The sequence below is a fragment of the Lemur catta genome, chromosome 2 (assembly GCF_020740605.2).
Source record: "Lemur catta isolate mLemCat1 chromosome 2, mLemCat1.pri, whole genome shotgun sequence".
Classification (NCBI taxonomy): domain Eukaryota; kingdom Metazoa; phylum Chordata; class Mammalia; order Primates; family Lemuridae; genus Lemur; species Lemur catta.
This window is the reverse complement of record NC_059129.1, coordinates 85,647,097-85,665,083: the sequence shown is the minus strand read 5'-3', so window position 1 is coordinate 85,665,083 and position 17,987 is coordinate 85,647,097. Positions and strand designations below refer to the sequence as shown.

At 45.0% G+C, this 17,987-nt stretch overlaps 1 protein-coding gene across 4 annotated transcripts in view; it reads left to right on the top strand.

Annotated features, from left to right (window-relative positions):
- GABRR1 (gamma-aminobutyric acid type A receptor subunit rho1) overlaps positions 1 to 17,987 on the top strand; it is a 31,603-nt gene that overhangs the window by 2,298 nt on the left and 11,318 nt on the right. The window contains exons 2-6 of one of the 4 annotated variants that reach the window (XM_045544011.1): positions 10,977 to 11,069; positions 12,161 to 12,214; positions 13,898 to 14,004; positions 15,484 to 15,551; positions 16,511 to 16,734. In XM_045544011.1, the coding sequence (XP_045399967.1) occupies positions 10,977 to 11,069; positions 12,161 to 12,214; positions 13,898 to 14,004; positions 15,484 to 15,551; positions 16,511 to 16,734 (546 nt within the window). The remainder of the gene's footprint in view (positions 1 to 10,976; positions 11,070 to 12,160; positions 12,215 to 13,897; positions 14,005 to 15,483; positions 15,552 to 16,510; positions 16,735 to 17,987) is intronic. The other 3 variants (XM_045544013.1, XM_045544012.1, XM_045544014.1) reach the window with 3 other exon arrangements.

Here is a 17,987-nt window from a genome sequence, read left to right as displayed (position 1 = left end):
GTCTGTTGCTATGACTTTAATTGTTTTAGAGTTTACATATAAGTGAGATTACACAGTATTTGTTTTTTGGCACCTGGCTTATTTCACTTAGCTTCGTGTCCTCCAGGTTCATCTATGTTGTTGCAGATGACAGAATTTTTTTTGTTTTTAACGGCTGAATAGTATTCCACTGTGTATGGTTGTCATTATATATGTATGTATACTGCATTTTCTTTATCCATTCGTCTGTTGATGGACGCTTAGGCTGATTCCATAACTTTGCTATTGTGAATAATGCTGCAATGGAAATGGGAGTGCAGATTCAACAAACTGATTTCAAATCCTTTGGTTATATACCCAGTTGTGGGATTGCTGGATCATATGGTAGTTCTGTTTTTAGTTTTTTGAGAAGCCTCCGTGCAGTTTTCCATAATAGTGTACTAATTTATGCTCCCGCCAATAGTGTACAAAGGTTCCCTTTTCTCCATATCCTTGCCAACACCTATCGTTCATAATAGCCATTCTGACGGGTGTGAGGTGATATCTCATGGTGGTTCTAATTTGCGTTTCCTTAATGATTAGTGATGTTGAACATTTTTCTCCATATATCTGTTGGCCATTTGTATGTCTTCTTTTGACAAATGTCTATTCGGGTCGTTTGTCCATGTTTTAATTGGTTTGTTTATATTCTTGCTACTGAATTGTTTGAGTTCCTTACAAATTTTGGATATTAACCGTTTATTAGATGCATGCCTTGAAAATATTTTCTCCCACTCGGTAGGTTGTCTCTTCACTCTGTTAAGTGTTTCCTTTGCTGTGCAGAAGCTTTTTAGATTGATGTAATCTCATTTGTCTATTTTTGCTTTTGTTGCCTGGGCTTTGGGCGTCAAGTCCAAAAAATCGCTGCCCAGATCAGTGTCATGTAGTTTTCTCCTATGTTTCCTTCTAGCAGTTTTACAGTTTCAGGTCTTATGTTTAAGTCTTTAATCCATTTTGAGTTGATTCTTATATACGGTGTGAGTTAAAGGGCATGTGGATATTCAGTTTTCCCAATACCATTTATTGAAGAGATCATTCTTTTCCCATTGTGTGTTTTTGGCACCTTCGTTGAAAATCAATTGACTGTAAATGTGTAGGTTCATTTTGGGGCTTTCTACTCTGCTCCATTGGTTGGTGTATCATTTTTATTCTAGAACCATGCTGTTTTAATTACTATGGCTTTGTAACATAGCTTGCAATCAGGTAGTGTGATGCCTCTAGCTTTGTTCTTTTTGCTCAAGATTGTTTTGACTATTCAGTGTCTTTTGTGGTTCCATACAAATTTTAGGATTGTTTTTTCTATTTCTGTAAAAAATGACATTGCAATTTTTACGGGGATTGCATTGAATCTGTAGATGAATTTGGGCAGTATGAACATTTTAACAATACTAATTCTTCAATCCGTGAAACAGGATATCTTTCCATTTATTTGTGTCTTCTTCAATTTCTTTCATTAGTGTTCTATGGTTTTCAGTGTACAGATTTTTCACCACCTTGGTTAAATTTATTCTTTATTATTTTATTTATTCTTTTTTGGGGGTAGCTATTTTAAATGGGATTTTCTTGATTTCTTTTTCAGACAGTTTCTTGTTAGTGTATGGAAAACACTACTGATTTTTGTGTGTTGATTTGTATCCTGTAACTTTACTGCATTAGTTTATTAGTTCTAATAGTTTTTTGATGGAGTCTTTAGGGTTTCCTATATATAAGATCATGTCATCAGCAAACAGTGACATTTTTACTTCTTTGTTTCCTATTTGTACGCCTTTTATTTATTTCTTTTGCCTGATTGCTATGGCCAGGACTTCCAGTACTATGGTTGAATAGAAGTGGCAACAGTGGGTATCCTTGTCTTATTCCTCATCTTAAAGAGTGAAGTAGACTTTCTTTTTAAAAATTACTTTTAGGCCAGACATAGTGGCTCATGCCTGTAATCACAGCACTTTGGGAGGTCAAGGCAGGAGAACTGCCTGAGCCCAGGAGTTTGAGACCAGTTTGGACAACATAGTAAAACCCCATGTCTACAAAAAATAATTTTAAAAAATTAGCTGGGTGTGGTGGTGCATGCCTCTACTTGGAAGGCTGAGGTGGGAGGATCCCTTGAGCCCAGGAGGTCGAGGATGCAGTGGGCTGTGATCACGCCACTGCATTCCAGCCTGGGAGACAGAGTGGGACTTTCTCTCTGGAAAAAAAAAATTACCTTTAAAAACTTTCATTTTTTTTATTATGAAAGATACATATGACTATTATTTAAATTTACCCAAAAATGGGAAAAAAATTTTTTAACTGACGTTACTTCACTAGGAAAAAATGTAAAAACACAAAATCACCCACAGTCCCCAAATCCAGAAGTAACCTTGTTAACATTTTTGTGTGTTTTCTTCTGGTCTTTTTTTCTAAGCATATATCAAATATTAACTAGTTTGGGATTATTTTATGCATACAGTTTTATAACCTTATTGTATTTACTATGATATTGTCTACATGTTTACTTGTTTTAAAAGTCTATATAATTATCATTTGGTTGGCTACATAATAATGCATAATATGCATAATAATGCACAATGTACTACCATGTAAACGTTTTCTTCTATTTATGGACATTTGTTTCCTCTTTATTATTATTAACATAAATATTCTGTATGTATATCTTTGTACATAAGAAGTTGTCTACATACATGATTATTTAATTAGGATAGAGTCCTAGAAGTGTCCTGAATCGAATGGCACAAGAACATTCAAAGCTCCAGGTATATTTGGCTAAATTTTTAAAGGGCTTGCTTAGTTTCATCCAGACATAAACCCATAAGCTGCTGGTAATTTGAATCCAGGCTTCTTTCCATGGTTTCTGCTGATCAAATAACTCAGGCAAACACAGGCACAAAAGGGGTGCGATGGGTGAAGTACCTAAGAGGCAAAATGTAAGGAGATGTTTGCACAACCCAGAGAATGAGTGATTCTTTTAATTGAGGGAGGCAATGATGATGCTTGGGATGCTGTCAAGTCCCTGTCACATGTGACAACATGAAAACTGGTGGATCGTGGACTGTTTCTCTCTCATCGCCCTAAACTCCTTGAAATTTGGTTTTCTCTTAAGCTAGTAGTGTTCTCTCTTCATCTTGTCCCTTTGTTCTCCAGGATATTTGCCGAGCTGTTGAGTCACCTCATGGTGCTCTTGGCCCTCTTCTCTCTGCCTAATTATGACCTGCTCTTCGTCCCACGGTTTCCCAAAGCTCTGCCCATGCTGCTCCCGTGCTCAACACACCCCCTTTCTTCCTTCTCCAGCTCATCTTCTTTCTTCCTCCAATATTTTGAAGAGGTGTTGCCTCCTCTGAGAAGCCTTCCTCAGCCCTCCCCAGCCCCTGCCTCTCAATTCTCAATCAGGTGACTGACTTCTGAGCTTCCAGTCTTTGATCACTCCCCTCTTGGAGGGTTAATCACTCACCAGTGTCATTTTTATCTCATCTGTCTGTTTCTAGACCATGAACCTGGTGAGGGCTCCCCTGCACCATTTACCCGTGTCTCCCAAGGCCCAAGTACAATGTCTGATATGTGGAAATGTTCAAGAAATGTTGGCCATGGGCCAGGCACGGTGGCTGAAATGCATTGCAGGTGTCTCCTAGAAAAACATGCTCTGTTTTTGTTTGTTTTGTTTTTGTTTTTTACAGCTGATACATTTAATTAGCCATGGGAATTTTACTCAAAGTCATCTAATAAGAGTCTAGAATGTTCAAAAGCATGTAAGTACATAGTGAATAAGATTTAATTGCTAAACAAAGGTTGCTCATAAAGGGGATGGTGTTGGCATTAGAGACACGTAGATACCTGCAAATTACAAAGTAGTACGTTCTATACAATGTATGGGAAAAATACAATCTGAGAATTCTGATAAAGAGAATAAGTGGAAAAATTCAGAGTTTTAAATTTTAAAAAAAAGTAGTTCGCGACCAGCCTGAGCAAGAGCGAGACCCTGTCTCTACTAAAAAAAATAGAAAGAAATTATCTGGCCAACTAAAATATATATAGAAAAAATGAGCCGGGCATGGTGGCGCATGCCTGTAGTCCCAGCTACTCGGGAGGCTGAGGCAGTAGGATCGCTTAAGCCCAGGAGTTTGAGGTTGCTGTGAGCTAGGCTGACGCCACGGCACTCATTCTAGCCTGGGCAATACAGCGAGACTCTGTCTCAAAAAAAAAAAAAAAGTAACCCAGTGTCTTCAAGTAAAGGCTTAGGGAACTTATATTTCAGACATATGTACAAGAAACAAAGGGATGATCTAGGTTGAGATTTGGCCTGAGAAACAGGCAGACAAGCATACTCTTGATGTACCCTTTTTTCTCTCTGGAAGGGCAATAGCAGGAGGGTCTGTGTCTTGGGGACTCACCACGTTGGAGGGAACACAAGTCAGTGATGGTAGCAGGAAGATGGCTTGATCAGACAGCCCCAAGATAGGACAGAAGCTGACAGGGCAAAGGTGGGCTCGTCCCACCCACTCAGACAGCCCCTGCTGTCCTTCAGCTCCAGGCACCAACTGGCATCTCCCTTAGATGTGCAGACCTCAGACATCAAGGAGTGTTCACACTCTGTATTGGTCAGGGATCTCCAGAGACCCAGAACCAATAGGATGTATATGTACACATCCATGCACATGGACCCCCCTCTCTCTTGAGAGAGACAGAATGAGAGACTTATTTTAAAGAACTGGCTCACAGGCCGGGCGCAGTGGCTCACGCCTGTAATCCTAGCACTCTGGGAGGCCGAGGCGGGTGGATCATTTGAGCTCAGGAGTTCAAGACCAGTCTGAGCAAGAGCAAGACCCTATCTCTACTAAAAATAGAAAGAAAATAGCTGGACAACTAAAAATATATAGAAAAAGTTAGCCAGGCATGGTGGTGCATGCCTGTAATCCAAGCTACTTAGGAGGTTGAGGCAGGAGGATCGCTTGAGCCCAGGAGTTTGAGGTTGCTGTGAGCTAGGCTGATGCCACGGCACTCTAGCCCAGCAACAGAGTGAGACTTTGTCTCAAAAAAAAAAAAAAAGAACTGGCTCACACATTTATGGGCACACCAAGTCTGAAATCGGTGGGGCAGGCAGGCTGGAAATTCTGGCAGGAGTAGGTGTAGCAGTCTCTAGGACGACGGTCAGTCTGGAAGCAGAATCTCCTTCTTCAGGAAACCCTAGTGTTTTCTCTTACAGCCTCCAGCTGATCGGATGAGAGCTCCCCACATTAAGGAGGGTAATCTGCTTTACTTGAAGTCTGCTGAGGAAAATGTTAATCACATCTTAAAAAATCCCTTCACAGAAACATCTAGACTGGTGTTTCACCAAAAACTGAGTCCCATGGTCCAGTCAAGTTGACAGGTAAAATTAACCGTCACACATTCTAGAGAACATGATTTGAAAGGCAGATTATTAGTTACCAATAATCCACTTAGTAGGGAATCAAAGGAGATGAACTATTTACACCCAAGGAAAAATACAGAATAGTCATTATGTGAAAAAATGCACAGCCATTATAAAAATTCAAGAAATGCATTATAAATAACATTATGGGAGCATTCTTATTAAATAAATAAAAATTAAACACCCTCCCCCTAGCCAGGGGTGCTGATGGTCTGTGTGGAAACTGACACCACATCCGGGCTTGGTCAGGGCACCGACCCTCAGGCAGCAGGACTAGAGCTGCCAAGCGTCTCTCGCCTCTCAGGGATGCGGCCACTTCTGAAATAGACTTGGGAGTCCCCACAGCTGCCTCGTCCCTTATTTCACAGCTGAGGAAACAGACCTGGAGAGATGAAGCTTGCTGAGCCCCCCACCAGTGAGAAAAACCGGGGTTCAGGGCAGCGTGCTGACTTCCTGCCTGCCTGCCGCCCTCCTGTTCTACCAGCTCTGTGCAAAGGAGCTTTACTTTTTTTTTTTTTTTTTGAGACAGAGTCTCCTTTTTCATTTCTCATTGAGCTTATTTGGGTCCTTTCTCTTCTATTTCTGGTTAATCTAGAGAGGTCTATTGATTTTGTTTATCTTTTCAAAGAACCAACTTTTTGTTTCACAGATCCTTTTTATTTTTGTTTGTTTCCATTTCATTTAGTTCTTCTCCGAGCTTTGTTGTTTTTTTCTTCTGTTAGCTTTGGGTTTGGTTTATTCTTCTTTTTCTTATTTGTTTAGATGTGGCATTAGGTTGTTAATTTGGGATCTTTCTGTCTTTTTGATGTAAGCATTTAAGACTATGAATTTTCCTTTTAACACTGCTTTTGTGGTATCCCATAGATTTTGGGTGCTTGTGTCATGATTATCGTTCAGTTTGAAAAATCTTTTGATTTCCATCTTAATTTTGTCATTGACCCAAGGATCGTTCAGCAGTTGGTTGTTTAATTTCCATGAATTTGTGTAGATTTGAGAGTTCCTCTTATAGTTGATTTCTAGTTTTATTCCACTATGATCTGAGAAACTACATGGAATGATTTCTTTTTCTGAACTCGCTGAGACTAACATATGATCTATCTTTTCGTGTACTAATATAAGATCTATCTTGGAAAATGTCCCATGTGCTGAAGAATGTATATTCTGCAGTTTGTGGGTAGAATGTTCTGTCTGTATGTTAGGTCCATGTGTTCTAGAGTCCTATTTAAGTCTACTGTTCCTTTGTTGATCTTCTGCCTTGAAGATCCGTCCAGTTCTGTCAGTGAAGTGTTGAAGTCCCCAATAATTATGGTGTTGCTGTTTATTTCTTTACCTAGATGGAGGAGTATTTTATTTATGAATCTGGGAGCTCCTGTCTTAGCTGCATATATATTTAGGATTGTTATATCTTCTTACTAAATTACTCCCTTTATCATTATATGACGACTGTCTTTGTCTTTTTTTTTACCATTGTTATTAATAATTTAAAGTCTATTTTATCTGATATGAGAATAGCTACTCCTGTTCACTTTTGGTTTTCATTCACATCTAATATTTTTTTCCATCCCTTTACCTTGAGTCTATGAGTATCCATGCAAGTTTCTTGGAGACAGCGAATACCTAGGGTATGTTTTTCATCCATTCAGCCAGTCTATATCTTTTAAAGGGAGCATTAAGACCATTTACATTCAATGTTAGTATTGATATGTGAGATACTGTTCTGTTCATCATGTTGAATGACACCTAGCTGCTTTGTTACTCTCCGTTGTGTTACTGTTTTATGAGAGTTGTGAGCTTTAACTTTTGGGTGTTTTTACATTGGGTGGGTATCAATTGTTCTTTTCCACGTAGAGCACTGTTAAGCATTTCCTGTAGGGCAGGTCTAGTGGCGACAAATTCCCTACTGTTTGCTTATCTGGGAAACATTTTATTTCTCCTTCATTTGTGAAACTTAGTTTTGCAGCATACAAAGTTCGTGGCTGACAGTTATTCTGTTTAAGAAGACTAAATAGGGGATCCCAATCCCTTCTGGGTTGAAAGGTTTCTGCTGAGAGGTCTGCTGTTAGTCTGATGGGTTTTCCTTTATAAGTAACTTGTTGATTTCATCTTGTGACTTGTAGGATTTTTTTCCTTCACTTTGACTTTGGTCAGGCTGAAGATTATATGTCCTGGTGATGTCCTATTTGCTATGAGTCTTCCAGGTGTTCGATAACCACCTTGTATCTGGATATTTAAACCTCTAGCTTTATCAGGGATGTTTTCCTCTATCGTTCTCTCAAATAGGTTTTCCATGCTTATTGATTTTTCTTCTCCTTGAGGGACACCTATTATTCTTATATTAGTTTGCTTTGCATAATCCCATGTTTCTCTCAGTGATTGTTCATTCTTCTTTGTTCTATTTTCTGCATTTTTTACTGACTGGGTTACTTCGAAATCCTTGTCTTCAAGCTCTGAAATTCTTTCTTCTGCTTGGTCTAGTCTGTTGTTAACGTTTTTTGATGTATTTTGAAATTCTCTAAATGACTCTTTCATTTCTTTAAGTTCTGTTATCTCTTTTCTAATATTATCTCTTCAGTGAATTTTTCATTCATGTCCTGAAACATTTTTTTCATTTCTTTGAGTTGGTTTTCTACCATCTCCTCAATGCCATTCATCTTACTTGCCATCCAGAATCTGAATTCCATATCTGTCATTTCAACAATATTTTGGTTGGAGTTCATTACTGGAGAGCTATTGTGATCCTTTGGGGGTGTCAAGACAGCCTATTTTTTCATGTTGCTGGAGTTTTTACGCTGGTGCCTTCCCATCTGGAGCCACTTCTCTCAGCTCAAAACAGATAGCAGATATGGTACACCTGTTCTCCTATGCTGAGACCTCTGTTGCTTGCTGAAGATAGGGATGGGTCCCTGGATGTCATGCTTGGGTCCTACTCCAGAAGCTTGACCAGGCAGGAGAGGGGGCACACTGTGAGCCTCTAATGCTGCTGCTCTGCTGCATCTCCCCTGTTCCCTTGTAGTTATCACCAGGCTGCTGTGGCAGGGTCAGCCCCTGGTGCCAGGTGCACACATGAGGTGGAGCTGGCTGGCAGGATAGGGCAGGTGCACAGGATGGAGGAGGCCCACTGGGCATAACACCAATGTGTGCAGGCCTGGGCAGCTTAGGTGCCAGGCACATAGGCTGGGCAAAGTCCATGCAGGGTGTGGTGCCTGGTATAGCAGGTTCTCAGGGTGTAGTGGCCCCGCAGGCCTGCAGGGTGTGGGGCAGAGTGGCCCCCAATGTGGAGCAGGCCAGCAGGTCACAATTCATGCACAGGGTGGAGCAGGATCCCTGGACAGAGCGGGCCCACAGTGCAGGGCACCTACTCAGGATGGAGCAGGTCTGCAGGGCGCAGTGCTCATGTGCCGGTTGGGGGAGCTACCGGCTGGGGCACACACTCAGGGCCTTTCAGGCACTGGTAGTGGCAGAAGCAGTGGTCCAGCTGCCCTGGCCATGGGCAGTGGGTGCCAAGGGCTATGGGCATGTGCTTGCTCCACCTGGGTTCCATGGAAGTGAAGTTGAGCAAGATCACCCAGGCCACAGCAGCAGGTGCCAGGCCTTTGGTCTCCTGCTCTGCCCAGGGATCCTCCCCACCCCCCATGGTGGGGGTGGGGGTGGGGGTGCATGTCATGGGTGCACGCCAGCCCTGGGATTCCCGCCTGGCAGGAGCGATGGTGAGGCAGTAGTCACAGATCTGACCCTTGGGCAAAAGTAGTGTTCTGGGTTTGAAATGTTATAATGGCACCAGCTGCAGTGCCTGGGGCTCTGCAAACCAGCTGTCCCTTGTCTCTGGAGCAACAACACAGCTGCACAGCCTCCAGGCAGGTCCTTGTATCAGTCTGGAGGCTGCTGCAGTGGAGGGGCCCTCCCACTGCTCCTATTGCAGTATCCTCAGGGGAAGCGTGGAGCCCCGGATTCTCTGCCCGATCCCTTTCCCACGCGTGGGCACCTTTCCTAATCACCTCTGGTCCTGCTGAGCAGCTCGTCCCACTTGCATCGTCTTCTCTTCACTCCCGGCTCCTCTGTGTGGATTCCCAGTGCTCTCGCTGAGATGATCCATCCAAAGGTGGGTACCTATTCACCACTTTTGATCCTCTCCGTGAGAGTGGCATTGTGCAGGCTGCTTCTGGTCCACCATATCGCCCTCCCTGTAAGATCGTTTTCCTTAGGGGGTTCTTGCTTCCTTGTGAAAGTTAACTTCTTCATCTTCTCAGAGATGAAATCATCAGCAAAGTCCAGTATCACTCACCAGGAGCCCTGCTGTTAGCAAAAGAGCCTTTGGGCAGCCCGCCTGCCCGCCACAGGCCCCAGCCCTGCGCCACCTGCCCTCTGAGAGCCTTCTGACTCCTCTCTGGGGAAAACGTCCTCCACACACAAACCGACGAGGAACTAGAACAAGCAGACAGTAAGAAGTTCCGTAGGTTGGAATTTGTCATTGTATCCAAAATGGAAATGGGTGTTCAAAAAACATATACCCTCTGTTCAGTCCCAAAAGCTGTCTTGAACGTCATTGTATGTCATCTTAACTTGGGACATGTCTATCCTTTCTTTGTGACCTCCTGGGACTCATTCAGTAAATATTTATTGAACACCAATTATGTGCAAAGTCCATGCTAGCTTCCACACAAAGAGAAAGACAAGCTCAGGCCTTCCACCTCTGAGCCAGATTCCTGGCAGTGGGAGGCAAATCTTTCAACAGAATGCCACGTCCAACCTTGCTTCCAACCTTTGGAGCCAGAGCCCTGAGTCTGACTTCTGATTCCCTCACTTCTACAAGTTGTTTAAGCCCTCATGTGTCTTAGTTTCCTTGTGTATAAAAGAGGGTAATGATGAGGCCTACCTCATAGGCCTGAGTTAATGCAAGTGATGTGAACTAGCATGGCCCCTGGCAGACAGGAAGTGCTCGAGCAATGTTAGCTGTTCCTGTTATTTGCTTTGTGTAATACTTCATTTCAAGATTAATAATCATATCCTTGGCTGGTAAAAGATGCCAATGACATGCCAATGCCAATGCCATGAAAAATATTCCATGACATATTGTAACTTGAGTCTGTTTTTTTAAAGATGTTTTATTTTTAATTATCATGGGTACATAATAGTTGCATGTATTTATGGGGTATATGTGATGTTTTGATACAGGCATACAAGGTGTAATAATCAAATCAGGGTAATTGGGGTAAGAAATTACCTCAAGCATTTATCATTTCTTTGTGTTAGGAGCATTCCAATTCCACTCTTTTTGTTCTTTTAAGGTATACCATAACTTATGGTTGACTATAGTGTATCTTGAGTTTAAAAGCGAGTTACAAACTATGATTTCTCTCTCTCAGAGAATTTTAAGGACAAACGTATAAAGGTGACAGAGATTATTTCTGAGTTGTTTTCATTTTCTCCTTTATGCTTAATCTATTTTCCAAGTTTTTTTTACATGAGCATGTAAACAGAAAAAAAGTTATATTTTAAGACATTAAACGACAATGAGAAAGACGTTAAGGATGCTATTTATCAGTCTCCCCTGGGCTAGAATCCAGCTTCAGGAAGGCAGAGGCAGTGGCATCTCAGAATCCGACAAACCTCCCTTTTGTCAGCATCCAGTTCTGTTTGGCCCAAAGCCAAAGTAAGGTCTGGGCCAGGATTGTTTTCCATTCAGCCCCCTCTTTCAGTCCCTCCTGTCTCCCTTTGCATGTGCGCATCTTCGGGGGCTGATTCCTCCTGTCATCCAGCTAGCGTGCACTGAGGGGCCATGGGGCCCAGCACTGCGCGAGTGCTGGCCAGGAAGAGGACTCTGCCCTGTAGCCTGCAGCCTCACACTGCCCCTGCTGACAGTGGCCTGGAGCCCAGAGAGCGTCGCTCCCTCCAGGCTTAGCTCATCCCCGCTGCTGGGACCCCCTCCTGCAGAGTGCACACCTGCTCTGCTCCACTTGGTACAAATGACATAACCCCTGTGCATCAGTCCTGACCTGTCGAGTTCTAGCAGAAATCAGCAGAATGCTCAAAAGGACTTCCGTGAATTAAGGGAGCACTCGAAGAGATGTGGGCAGGGCTCAGGAACCAGGGGGGCTGCTGATGCCTGAGGACTAGGAACAGCAGGAAGCCGTGACTACCTCTAGGACTGAGGGGAAATAATATTATTGAAGCTTATTGGAGATTCTCTGATTCTCTGTCATCACAGAGTAACACAGGCATTGCTAGTCCTTGGCATCAAAGCAGAGTGAGAAAGAGGAATAAATACCCTGACTTTCTCCCTCCTCCTCCTCTCTCATCTCCTGTCAGTGCCCATTTGGCTGAACTCACAAGCCAGACGGCAAAGATGCCCCAGTGATACAGTTCACCTGGCAATGTGTTATTCTCCATAGGAACGGTTTTATGGTGGATCAAAGTTAAAATGTGCATGTCCTTAAGAACATTCTGGAAGAATGGCATCAATTTCAGGCCTGGGTAGACCAGTAGGGGAGATATTTCAGGTCAGACTTCTTCAAATTAGGCCTTCTAAGTAATTAGTCCTCCAATCCCTGCCTCTGTATTTACCTGGAAAATGCTCATCAAAAGGCTAAATTAATGCACTGAAGCTTCATAGTTTTTCTTTTCCTTTCACATTTTATCATTGTATTCTGGTTAGATTTGAAGCAAATCTGGTGGGCAAGTGGTGCTTGGTTGATGTGAGTACCTAGACTTTCTCTAGAGTGTCTTTATTTTTTATTTTCACAGCAGGCCTCAAAGACAGAGACGAGAAGCACCCGGAGACGCCCACGTGCAAGGCAGGTACGGCCGTGAACGCACAAACACTGTTCTGCAGGTGTTTCTTCCCCACAGCGCCCCGTCCCCCAGCCCCTTACCAAGGGTCAGGAAGCGGAGGGGGGGGTGGACAAGAGGAAGGGGAGCCTAAAAGGAGAAGATGGGGGGTCGTGGATCGAGCTGGGTGGGAGAGAGGATGGCACGCAATGGGGACTGGCTGTCCTCTTGGCACGCCCGCTTCCTCCCTTGTGTCTGAAGCAGCTGCAGCGTGGTCCTGATGCACTAGTTCCCATTCTTTCCCTGGGCCACTTCCTTTGCTGCCAGCAGCATAACTGCCTCACTATGCAAACAAGGACTCATCCTCCTCGGCTCACTAATGGCCATGGCACCTTCGTTTGTGCACGCTTCACATTCTCATTTAATCCTGACCGCACCCCCACCCCAGTCCAGTCACAGAGCTTTGCCTCTTACCAGTCGGGAAAACTGAGTCTCGGGAAAATAAACAAGTTGCCTAAAGGCTCGTAGCAGGCAGTTTCAGAATGGAGGTCAGAGCCCTGTTTTTCTGTTTCCTAGCCACATCCCCTCTCCCTGCCACTCCCACAGTGCTAAAGAGTTTCTTCAGGAAAGAAGAAAGCAGAGAACGTAAAGGTGGACTGAGTATTGCTAAGGATAAAATGCACCTGGGGAGTGGGTCCCCAGGTGTTGTCTCCTAGCCGGCAGCAGCAGCAGCATCTGGGACCTCGTTAGAGATGCAAATTCTTGGGCCTGGGCCCAGACCTACTCTATCCGAAGCTGCAGGGGGAGGGGGAGGTTAAGAATCCAGGTTTTAACAAGCCCTCCAGGAGATGCTCTTGCATGCCAAAGGTTTGGAGCCACCTTGCTAGGGAAAAGAAGTGTGTGTGGTGGTCCCCAGAGAGGACACAGGTGGGGTGTCAGAAAAAGGAAGAGCTGGGAAGGTTGTCTATTGTTTCTGTGGATTCCAAAGACTGTGCTAACAGGTGAATGGAGAAGGTTCAAGGCCATTGCAGCGCTGGTTGTAAAAGCAGTGAGCTATGATGATGGTACTGCCCTCTACCCCGGGCAACAGAATGAGACCCTGTCTCCAAAAAAAAGAAAAAAGAAAATTGTCAAACCTTGCAAATATGTTACCTATTTAGAAAAAGGGAAAACAGATGAAAATGGCCCTAGGTGCAGTTCAGAAGCAGCAGCGCGAGAAGCTGCCTCCTGAGATGACAGGGTGGTTGGCCTTTGGCTGGAGGGAAGTCCGTCTCCCTCCACGGAGCGGGCCGCAGGGGTCAAGGGCGCCAGGCTGGGCCCACGCACACCACTCTCCCTCCAGCTCAAAGCCCCAGAATGGCTGAGGCACTTTGGGGGTGTTTGGGCTTATTACTGAGACAGGGACCAGCCATTCTCAGACTTGGTACACATTATAATCATAGGGGAAGCTTTAAAAAAAATACCAATTTCCAGGCCCTTTTCCCCAACTGCCCAAATCAGAATGTCTGAGGTGGGGCCTGGGCGTTGGTGTTTTTGAAGCTCCTCAGTCGTGGTTGAGAACCTTCTGGGTCAGTTCATTTATCCAGAAAGCTGGGGAAAGGAAGTAGCTTAAAAAAAGAAATAACACATCCCCTCAAGCCTGTCGAGAGCAAGTCAGGCTTCTTATCCGGCTTGGTCGGAATGCGTGACCCACCTGTTTCCCCCCCTCTGCAGCCCAATTCTGAAACGAAGCCCTGACATCACCAAATCGCCTCTGACAAAGTCGGAGCAGCTTCTGAGGATAGACGACCATGACTTCAGCATGAGGCCTGGCTTCGGAGGTATGAGATGTGCATTCTCGCGGTGTCTTCTTCCTTCAGGTCCTTCCCTCTGTCCGTGTGCGGGAAATCGAACCAAGGGACCACACGGCTGTGCCCTATGCTGTCAGGTCTGCCCTGCCTGTGCTCGGTGGACAAGGTGCCAAGCCCACAGATGTGAGCATGCGCTCCCCCTGCCCTGGGCTCTGCCCAACCCATTCCCAGGAGGCGCATGCTGACGGGTGGCCAGGCTGGGCCAACCAGCTGTCCTCAGGCCACTGCTCCTGACAAGGGTGACTCAGGATCAGTGAGGCCAGCAGCTGGCCGGCCGTGGGCAGGGCAAGGGGAAGACGGGGCAGCTGCAGCCCAAAGCTGCCTCCTGAAAATGCTCTGAAATTACAACTCTTGCACTAAATTCGTCCTCCTCTGGGAGCTGGCAGACGGAATTCAGGGTGTGTATCTAAGGGCAGAGTGTGGTTTTAATTACATGAAAATAGCTTGAGAAAATAATGACTTAGTGCAGAAGAATGGCAAAGGCCTCTGGAGCTTAGCCTGCAGCCGCTGGTTTCAGCCCTCTTAGTGTCAAATAGGATTTTCATCCTTATGGGTATAAACCCATTTTCCTGGAGAAAAAAATATTTATTTTAAAACTCATTCTCTTGCCTTTTATTTTGTCCACTCATCTTTGCCCAGAGAATAAATAGGCCCCAGAAGGGAGTCTCTAGCCAGTCCATAATCTGCTGCTGTCGGATCCAAGCCCACCTGTTCACTCCATGGTGATTGGAGGGTGTTCCATGTCTGTCCCTGAAAGCAGGGAAGAAAGGGGTCAAGAGTCTATTCCCTTTATTATGCTTTCTTACTGTTTATCAATATTAAGCTTTTTTGGCCCAGAAACGACAAAAAATATCACATGTTTTTAAGGCCATCCGGTTCATTATGTCTCCCCTGAAAGCTCCTCCACCGTGTAGCAGAGAAGCAGATCTGTGGGGCTGGCAAACGACCTGAACACGACTCCAGTCCTGGGTGCCTATTACCAAGCAATGCCTTTGTCATGGCCACACAAGAGCCACTGCTTCCATGATGAAAGGGGCAGAATCAGTAGAGAAATACAGAAAATAAAGTGGGTGGCCTCCATGCTAAGAAGTAAGTCGATTCCTCCTGAGACCAGACCCAGCCTTCAACCTAGGTCATACCTTTAAATGAACATATGCAACCAAGGCAGAAAGCTATTTATTAACGTCATCATTTCAAAATCACCTGGATGATTCAAACTAAAAAAACAAAACAAAACAGAAAACATTTTTTTCCCTTTTGCTGGACTATTTCAGGGAGCCAGCCCATGATTCCATCCTTTTATCTCTGGTGTGACTTCAGGTTGGCATGGCCAAACCTTCAAGTCTGACATCACATTGAGGTTCCAGGGGAAATGCTCCTTTTGCCTATTTCTGCCTAGTAAAAGTTCAAGTAAAAAGAATGAATGCTGTAGTCATGCTCTGCCCCCAGGCCCTGCCATTCCTGTTGGTGTGGACGTGCAGGTGGAGAGCTTGGACAGCATCTCGGAGGTTGACATGGTAAGTGCTTCTCTGACCCAGACGTGGGCAGGGGGATTCCCATGTCCTGCCCCAGGCCAGCGGCTCCAGGCACCTGAACTCATTTAGTCTCACAACTGCCCTAGGAGGTGGGAGTTCCCACACTCATTTTACAGATGGCTCAGAGAGATTGGCCCAAAGCCACCAAACTGGGATGATACAAGGCCGGATGACAAATGTGATCTTCCCCCTCCAGTGCCTCAAATGTGAGCAACAGGGTCCCAGGTTGCAGCTGCCAAGTAGCCAGACACTTCTTACTCCCGCAGATTTCCTGACTGTGGAAATGCAGAAGGAACAAAAGAGTGTCGCTTTTTTTTCTTTCTAGTGGGTTCAGATAAAAAATGGAACAGTCTACAACTCCTCAACTTACAGGACTTTTTAGGGCCTTACCTTTAGAAGCAGACCTGAGACAAGCATTCTACTGTAATTTATTTGGAGGTGATCCTGAGAAACACAGGAACAGAGTGGGGAGGTGACACGGGAGGGAAGGCAGCAGAGGAGCTGTGCTAGCAAGCCAGTCACTAGTGCAGAACTCAATCCCACCGGGGTGCTCAGGAGTCTGCAAAGAACACATCTCAGGGCTATCCCAAGTCAGGAGCAAGCAATCTGGGGCATTTATCCACCACCCCTCTCTATGGCTGAGTGCTGTTCCCAGCACTCTATGGCACGTGTGGCTTGAGCCCCAGGTGTTGGCAGTAGCAGGCTCCTCAATATAGGGGCAAATGCCAGGGGCTGGGGGTGGGGCTCAGACCCACTCACCCTGTCTGCCGCTTGCTGGGTTCCTCCTCCTCCTGCAGCAAACTGGGGCGCTAGAAGCAAGACCTCACTCGGCTCAGTTTCATTCCCCAGCCAGGTGATGGCTCCACAGGGGCACAGAATCTCCTGCCCACGCCCAGTGGGTTTGTGTGTCTGGGGTTCCTTCTCTGCCCCTCCGCCCCCAGGACTTTACAATGACCCTCTACCTGAGACACTACTGGAAGGACGAGAGGCTGTCTTTTCCCAGCACCAACAACCTCAGCATGACATTTGATGGCCGGCTGGTGAAGAAGATCTGGGTCCCCGACATGTTTTTCGTGCACTCTAAGCGCTCCTTCATCCACGACACCACCACGGACAACGTCATGCTGCGCGTGCAGCCAGACGGGAAAGTGCTCTACAGCCTCAGGTAGGGAGAAACTCCAGTCGTTCCTCGTACCAAGAAAAGCGTGGGTTTCACAGCAGCAGTTTTGCGTTTTGGCTCTGAACATCTCACTTCTAACTTTTCAGTAGCTGCCAACTTCTCAACATCAAGGAAAACTAACTTGACACATGAGTAGAAATTTTAAAGAATTACTGTCTTGAAAATACATTTGGGAAATTTCTCAAGCTGATTCTTACAATTTGTGCCCTATCCTGTGTGTTATATTTCTGTAATGAAGAAGTTTATTTGTCTAGTAGGAGTCAGAGAAATAGAAAATGCGTTCTCAAAGACTTGCCTCCTCCAATCTCTCTGATTTCCATTTTTCGGGTACATTTTAGAACTTTGGTTAAAAAAAAAATAGTATTTTGTTCCACCTGGCCAGCCACAGGCATATTTTCTATCCTTTCTCCCCAGTGTCCTATTTGAGAAACTGTGAGGACCCCGGGCTACTTTATGACTTGGAGTGGCATTCTGAGCATCACTTTTAAAATATAAAGAATAAAATCTTTTCTTCTCACCAGCTCAGATGTCTTAGAAATGTTTAATGGCTCGTTAAGCACTGACCTAGGGAAGCTTTCCTTAATCCCAGCACCTCAGCCAGCCTGGCTTCCAGGCTGCAGGGCCGGCGTTAGAAACTCCTGGTGCTCCCCCTCCCCAGAGGGGTATGGAGATGAGCCGCGACCTTCAGACCTTCACGGAGAAGGGACGCGGTCACTCACCATGGTTTACTGCTTCTGTGCTGTGCAGAGGGTGCGTTTCAGTTTCATAGGCTTTGCTTTGGCTCACGTGCTGGTGAATGGTAATCATGAATCTTCACACCAACGTCTAAGTAGGGCATTCCTGGGCAGTTGCACAGCATATCTTCAGAATCAGAGATCGCAATATTGAAGCTGAATTTCTGTCCCCATTGTCCAAAAGAATATTTATAGGGACATCTTAATATTTATCCTGACCTGGAACCCAAGTAGATAGGTACCAGACACAGAGTAGAGATACAGGATTTGCATCTTCAAGGCTTAAATGGGTCAAGAATGTGCAACCCCTGCCCCAAGCCACGTTGAACTCATTCTGCCTGAAGCCCTCATTCCTGAGGCAGGTTATCAAGGCAATTTAAGGCTCAAAAACCACCAACACAACAACACAATTCAGTGGCACACCAGGGCTACAGAGACCATAACACACATGGCCATTGGTGTGCTAGTAAATGTTTAACAATTGGTTATCTGGGGCACAAATAT